The sequence below is a fragment of the Cyclopterus lumpus genome, chromosome 24 (genome assembly GCF_009769545.1).
Source record: "Cyclopterus lumpus isolate fCycLum1 chromosome 24, fCycLum1.pri, whole genome shotgun sequence".
NCBI lineage: Eukaryota > Metazoa > Chordata > Actinopteri > Perciformes > Cyclopteridae > Cyclopterus > Cyclopterus lumpus.
Window position 1 is genome coordinate 12,267,103 of NC_046989.1, and position 7,606 is coordinate 12,274,708.

At 46.3% G+C, this 7,606-nt stretch overlaps 1 protein-coding gene across 3 annotated transcripts in view; it reads right to left on the bottom strand.

The window, feature by feature from the left end:
* LOC117727655 overlaps nucleotides 1–3,136 on the bottom strand; it is a 37,580-nt gene extending 34,444 nt beyond the window's left edge. For all 3 annotated transcript variants that reach the window (XM_034528071.1, XM_034528069.1, XM_034528070.1), the window contains exons 1-7: nucleotides 3,035–3,136; nucleotides 2,498–2,534; nucleotides 2,362–2,395; nucleotides 2,219–2,254; nucleotides 1,796–1,967; nucleotides 1,146–1,255; nucleotides 816–987 (exon numbers count right to left, since the gene is read on the bottom strand). In XM_034528071.1, the coding sequence (XP_034383962.1) occupies nucleotides 816–987; nucleotides 1,146–1,255; nucleotides 1,796–1,967; nucleotides 2,219–2,254; nucleotides 2,362–2,395; nucleotides 2,498–2,509 (536 nt within the window). In that variant the 5' untranslated portion in view covers nucleotides 2,510–2,534; nucleotides 3,035–3,136. The remainder of the gene's footprint in view (nucleotides 1–815; nucleotides 988–1,145; nucleotides 1,256–1,795; nucleotides 1,968–2,218; nucleotides 2,255–2,361; nucleotides 2,396–2,497; nucleotides 2,535–3,034) is intronic.
* Between the last annotated feature and the right edge of the window lie 4,470 nt (nucleotides 3,137–7,606).

Sequence of the window (7,606 nt, forward strand, 5' to 3'; positions counted from 1 at the left end):
GAAACACAGAGTTGTACGTAAATAAAACTTTCTTGGTCCCCAGAGCATGAATCCTCCTGACTTTGGTGATCCCCTCACCACCTTCCACCAGTGCAACCAGCTAGTTGACAGCTGTGGTTTTGATTGTAATGTTTTGATTTCAATTGAATGGATAATGATTACAGTTCTGAAACGCATTAATTAATTATTTAAAATAACTTTGGTCATCACTGGACTTTTCATCCATTATCAGGTCAAACCTGTTATTTAAATGCAAAAACTAATGACTTTCCTATCAGCCTCAACTTAACCTCATGTTCAGTTATAATTATCCAATGTTAGCATGCAAACAAACATGCTAAACGAAGATGATGAACGTTGTAAATATTATACCTGATTAATATCAGCATGTTCCCTTTGTCATTGTGTTAGAATTCAGCTCAGACCACCACTGTTCCAACAACCTCACACAGATACGTTTTTTATTGTAAAAGTGTGTGTTATAACACACAATAAATATATTTATTTAAATTAAAATTATTTTAAAACATATTCAATATTAAACGTACTATTCGATTGTGACTGCTAAATGACACTATTAATAGAAGTAGTATTTACAATGCACTACAACACAATTAGTTAAATTGTTTTTCTACGTTTATGCTGCCATTTCCTGATTCTCAGTGGTTAGCAAGTACAGGAATGATCAATAGAGCAGAATAGAATGTGGAAATATGTTTGGTCTCACAAACACATCGAGTAGCAACATTATTGCATCACATTCAGTAAAATTCAATAAGACTCATTGAAATGTTTAATACTCGGTCAGAACTTACCTATAAATCACATCCCCTGCTGCAGCCACACTGAGCCCAGTTAGAGTTTGGGCCTGAATAGCTACTGGTTTTGGGCAGATCATTCCTGGGTTTTCTTTGTTAAGATAGGAGAGAATTTCCCAGTCTCCAGTTCCACTGGGATTGTCTCTGTCATACCACTTTGTCCAGCACACTGCAAGAAGCAATACAAGAGAGAGGATGACTGGTGGGAAACTGCAGAGCAAAAGCAACATTCTAAATGAACGCTGATACACACAAACAATGAAGAGAAGGTTCTATCATCTTTGCATTAGTATCTTTACATTGAACATGAACATGATCACACATTACCATCTTCATTACAGTAGGAGGGAGGGCAGCTGAAACGAACGCGGTAATCATTACACTTCTTGTTGCGCTGGTCTTGGTTTCTGCAGACGAATCCTGCAGTTGTGTCACTTCTGAAAAAAAGAAACACAGAGTTGTACGTAAATAAAACTTTCTTGGTCCTTAGAGGATGAATCCTCCTGACTTTGGTGATCCCCTCACCACCTTCCACCAGTGCAACCAGCAAGTTGACATCTGTTGTTTTGAGTGGCATGTTTTGATTTCTATTGAATGGATAACGATTACAGTTTTGTAACACATTAATTAATTAATATAACTTTGGTGATCACTGGACTTTTCAGCCATCATTAGGTCAAACTTTTTATTATATATTTAAATTTAAATTATTTAAAAACGTACTATTCGATTGTGACTGCTAATTGACACTCTTAATAGAAGTAGTATTTACATTGTACTACCACGCAAATAGTTACATTGTTTTTCTACTTATGCTGCCATTTCCTGATGCTCAGTGGTTAGCAAGTACTGACATGATCAATAGAACAGAATAGAATGTGAAAATATGTTTGGTCCCACGAACACATCGAGTAGCAACATTATTGCATCACATTCAGTAAAATACAATAAACTATTCATACTCGGTCAGAAATTACCTATAAATCACATCCCCTGCTGCAGCCACACTGAGCCCAGTTAGAGTTTGGGCCTGAATAGCTACTGGTTTTGGGCAGATCTTTCCTGGGTTCTCTTTGTGAAGATGGGAGAGGGTTTCCCAGTCTCCAGATCCACTGGGATCGTCTCTGTCATACCACTGGGTCCAGCATTCTGAATCAAGGTTTTCAGATTTAGACCATTTACCAACACGACATTTTGACATTTTTCAGTAATTGCACATTAGTCAAATTTTATCGATAAATAGCAACAGATGAAATAAATGTAAAAACAAAAAGGTGAAATCATCTTATGAATATAGGTGAGATAGTAGCAAGACCATCATAAAAGCAATTTAAAAATAACAATGAATGGTTCTGTCTGTGCTTTAAATATCATGATTGCCTCTAAAAAGAATATCTTACTTTGGAAGGGGACACCAGCAGACAGCTGGTTGCTTGCTGGTAAAAATAATTTAGGAAAAGATTGAGTTTAATATGATATATAATATTAATGTATAATATTGTACATTTGATCTTGACCATTGCAGTTATTGACAGGAACTTACCAAAGAACAATCCGCTAAAAATGGCAACACTTAACTATTAAAGAAAATAAAAGGGTTATGATCACTGAATATGGCATACTGCATATACAGAACGTGTAAATCTGCATCAACAAAAACTATAAATATAATACGTTACCATGTTGATCATGATTGTAGATACTGCACTTGTATAACTGTAAGGAAAGTTATTTGCATTCATGAATATAAATAAAATTGTGCATTTTCAAAAGAAGAACATATTTATTGATATGTTTCACATTTTAATTTTCACTCTTTATTTAACATGACATTACATCTTCCAAACCGCTTATCCTATTCAGCGTTTATGAGCTGATCCTAGCTGACATTGGGCGAAGGCAGGGTTGACCCTGACAAGGCACATATACAAACCTACGGGTAATTTAGAGTCTCTAGTTAACCCGAGATGCATGTCTTTGGACTGTGGGAGGAAGCCGGAGAACCCTACACTGGAACACAAGGAACGCCTTCCCGGGATAAGGGATCGAACCCTGGTCCCATTGCTATGAGGTGACAGTGCTAGCCACTACACCACCGTGCATGAATTCACAATTTAAAAGAATTACACTTTATAGAGACATACATTGTTCAATAAGAGTATCTATGAAATTACATGAAATTCTAAAACTTAAGTTCATAAGAGACACTATGTTACCTTTCTCTGCAAAAACCCAAGACTCTCCGTCACAGGACCTCTCAGGTGACCAGCTTGGTTGTGTGAACCTCAGTGCGGCTGATCAAGCTTCTCCACCAAGTCTTCGATTTGGAGGCTATTTAAATAATGTTCCTTGTCAAACCTGATGCTTACTGGAATTATGTGAATTCAACCACACCCAAAGAATTTATTAAGAAAATGCAACTGAGCAAGATATGTCCGCACAATAAGTTTCCCTTTTGGGAGAGTTAAGAAAACAATGAGGAAATAAGGTGTTGCCTCCTTCATTCTTCAATGGTAACTGTGTCTGTGCATATCTGTTTCAAACTGATAGACGCAAATAACATCAGTTGCATGTATATGTTGTAGTGTCACGGGCTGTCGCTAGGACAGGCTAGCCTGGGGCGGTGCAAAGAGAGAGATGAACACAGGTACGTCCGAGGGTATTTAACAAAAAGTCCAGGTTTATTTCCCATTCCACCAGCAAGGTAACATCCAAAAACAACAAAGTATCAAAAAAAAAGGTCCAGTTAGATAACACAAAACATCCCGGAGGAGAAAGTGGTTAATTAACCAAACAAAAACTCAATCCTGGTGAATCCAGGCTACGAGGTCCTCTCCCTTGTTGTCCTCTTCCAGGTGCTCGTGGGTTCACCTTCCGCTCTCCTTTCTCCTTCCCAGGTGCTCTCCCTTAAGTCTCCCAGCCCTGCCTCAATCAGGTGCCTTAAGCAGCTGCAGCTGGGTGAGCGGTGAGGCAGGCTGGGAGATGTAGTTTTTGCACTGGTGGCCACTCTGTAGCGCCCCTCCACAACCTGTCCCCTTGTGATGCCACATATCCCTCTCCCCGGGCCTGACGTCCTCGGCAGGGTGAATGAGCACCAGAAGGCATCACGGCGGGACAGGGCATCTGCTTTGCCATGGTGTCGCCCTGGCCTGTGAATGACAGAGAAGTTAAACCGCTGGAGGCTTAAAAACCACCTAGTTACCCTGCTGTTTGTTTCCTTATTTTTTGCCATCCATTGCAAAGGTGAATGATCTGTTACCAGAGTGAACCTCCTTCCAAGAAGATAATATTTGAGGGTTTCCAGGGCCCATTTCAACGCTAGGCACTCTTTCTCCACTGTGGCATAGTTCTTCTCCCTTGGCAGCAACTTCCGGCTCAAATACAGAACGGGGTGTTCCTCACCTTCCTTCATCTGGGCTAAGACAGCACCCAGGCCCATCTCAGAAGCATCTGCCTGGACCACGAACTCCTTGCTAAAGTCGGGGGCCATCAGGACTGGTTTCGAACACAAGGCCCTCTTCAGGTCGTTAAAGGCCTCTTCTGCCGCCGGGCACCATGTCACCATACGAGAATGTTTCTTGGTCGTCAGTTCGGTGAGAGGGGCCGCTATCACAGAGCAATCCGGGATAAAACGTCTGTAATAATTGGCCAGGCCCAAGAAGGATCTCACCTGTTTTTTGGTCAACGGCTTTGGCCAGTCTTGGATGGCAGCGAGTTTCGCATCCTGGGCTTTCACAAGGCCCCGCCCGATGGTGTACCCCAAGTAGTTGGTCTCCCCAAACGCCAGCCTACACTTTTTGGGGTTGGCGGTCAAGCCTGCCTGTCGGAGGGAGTCGAGGACCTTCTGAACCCGTGGTAGGTGGCTCTCCCAGTCTGGGCTCTGAATTACCACATCATCCAGATAGGCCGCTGCATATTCTCGATGGGGTTTCAGTACTTGGTCCATCAGGCGCTGGAAGGTGGCGGGGGCTCCAAACAGGCCAAAAGGCATCATCCGTTACTGCCAGAGGCCTCCCGGGGTGGCAAAGGCTGTCTTCTCCTTCCACCCTGGAGACAATGGAACCTGCCAATAACCTTTGGTGAGATCCAGGGTGGTTAGGAAACGTGCCTGGCCCAGGCTTTCAATTAGCTTATCGACACGAGGCATGGGATATGCATCAAATTCAGAAATGTCATTTACTTTTCTGAAATCATTACAGAACCGGGCTGTTCCGTCCGGTTTGTCAGCCAGGACGATGGGGCTTGACCAGGCACTCTTGGATTCCTCAAATCACGTTCAACGCCAGCATCTTCCTTACCTCCTCGTTAATCAGCTTCTTGCGGGCCTCCGGCACCCGATATGGCTTTTGGTTCACCGTTTTTCCCGGCTGGGTGCGTACTTCATGTTCCACCAGGTGGGTGTAGCCTGGGAGGGATGAAAATACCTCCTGATTTCCTTCTACCAGCTCCTTTGCCTGCTGCCGCTGGTGCGGAGAGAGGTCCGGGCCTAACTGCACCTCGTCCCGGGCGGGTTCTCTCGACTCTCTGGGGGGAAGGCCATTGAACAACACCTCTCGCTCATGCCATTTCTTTAGGAGGTTAATATGGTAGATTTGCTCACCTTTCCTCTTCCCTGTTTGTCGTACTTTGTAATTGACTTCCCCAACCTTTTCAATTACTTCAAAGGGCCCCTGCCAAGTAGCCAAGAACTTACATTCCACAGTGGGGACAAGAACTAGGACTCTGTCTCCTGGGTTGAATTCCCTGGGTTGTGCTGCTCGGTTATAGGCGGCCCTTTGATCCCTCTGAGCCTTCTCCATGTGTTCCTTCACAATGGGGAACACAGCTGCCATCCGGTCCCGCATCGCCCCCACGTGTTCAATCATGGTACGATGGGGACAGGGTTGCTCCTCCCACGTCTCCTTGGCGATGTCCAGAAGGCCCCTGGGTTTGTGAGAATACAACAGGTCAAAGGGTGAGAAGCCAGTGGAAGCCTGAGGCACCTCTCTTACCGCAAACAGAAGGTAGGGTAACAGCTGGTCCCAGTTTCTTCCGTCTTTGTCAATGGCCTTCCTCAGCATGGCTTTGAGGGTCTTGTTGAACCTCTCCACTAGCCCATCTGTCTGGGGGTGGTAGACCGAGGTTCTCACCTGTTTCACGTGTAACAGCGCACACAACTCCTTGGTGAGCCTCGACATAAAGGGGGTTCCCTGGTCGGTAAGAATCTCCTTTGGAATCCCCACGCGGCTGCTGAAGAGGAACAGTTCTTTTGCTATTTGTTTAGCATTGGCCTTTCTTAAAGGGACGGCTTCCGGATAACGGGTGGCGTAGTCCACTATGACCAAGATGTACTGGTGCCCCCGGACACTTTTGGGCAGGGGACCCACAATATCCATGCCTACTCGTTCAAAGGGGGTTTCTATAATAGGCAAAGGGATAAGGGGGTTCCGGTACGTCGGTTTCGGAGCGGTGACCTGACAATCTGGGCAGCTGCGGCAGTAGTTCTCTATCTCCTTGTGGACTCCGGGCCAAAAAAACCTCTGTAACACCCTCTCTTTAGTCTTCTCTACGCCCAAGTGCGCTCCCAGCAAGTGAGTGTGGGCCAACTGCAGAACTGTGGAGCGGTGAGGCCGGGGCACAAGTAGTTGCTCAACGATTTGGTCCTTACTTCTTGTTACCTGATACAAGAGGCCATTTTTCACTAAAAAATGAGGGTAGGAAGGGGTCAACCGGGTTCCCACCAACGTTCCCTCTAGGACCTGGACGTTTCTTAAGGCATTACCCAGAGTCAGGTCCTGCAACTGTGCGGTTCCATACTGACCTTTAAGGGGCAGTGTTTCTCGAGGGCCATCAGTGTCCTCCTCACTTGGCCCAGGTTGGGGCTCAGCGTCATCAGACTCAGCTCCACTAGAAGCTTCTGCCAAGGCTTGGACTGACACTAGAGGGGACAAGCATGGTTTGGCAACGTTAACCCAGGTTTTACTCAATTGTGGATGGTTCGACTTACGTTTGCGGGGCTCCCGACTAAGCTTCTTTAGGGCTTCCCTCCACAGCATCCGGAAAGCTGGGAAGTCACGCCCCATCAGGACTGGGACCGGGAGGTCCCGGATTACTCCCACCTCGACATTAAACGTGCCCTTAGTTGTGGTCAGTTTCACTACGGTGGTTGGATACTCTCGGGTATCTCCGTGGACACAAACCACCGGGACGGGATCGCCTTGAGCCGGGGACGTTGCCTCCAAAACTGCCTCCTGGACTAGGGTCCGAGCACTTCCTGAATCGAGCAAGGCTTCTAGGTCCCGTCGATTCACCTTTACGGGGCACGTTGGTCGCCGGTCCCTACTTTCGCCCAGGAGGGCAGCAAAGTGGACATGGGGGCCGCTGGCGGATTCCGCTGTGGGCATGGGCTCGTCTAGCCTTTCACACTGCCAGGAGATGTGGCCGAATTTGCCACAGCGATAGCACTGGCGGAGCTCTGGGTTCCGGAACGCTCGTGGCTGTCCAGGTGAACTACCGCCTCTGCTGGGTGGGTCCGAGTGAGGGTTGGCCAGAGCCGGACCTCTTTGGCGACGCACACTTGGCCGGGCCGGGACAGAAGCCACCGGCGCTTCACAGGGTGATTGGAGCATGTCCGAGGCCACCTGGAACTGTTCTACGGCTTCTATCAACCCTGTGGCCGTTGTTAACTTTTGGTGGCCAATTATTTTTTTTGCCTCGTACGGTAGACCCCGTAGATACTTGTCCATAACCAGGGTTTCTATCATGTCTGCCGGGCTGTGTTTGTCCGGTTCCAACCACCTTTTCGCCAC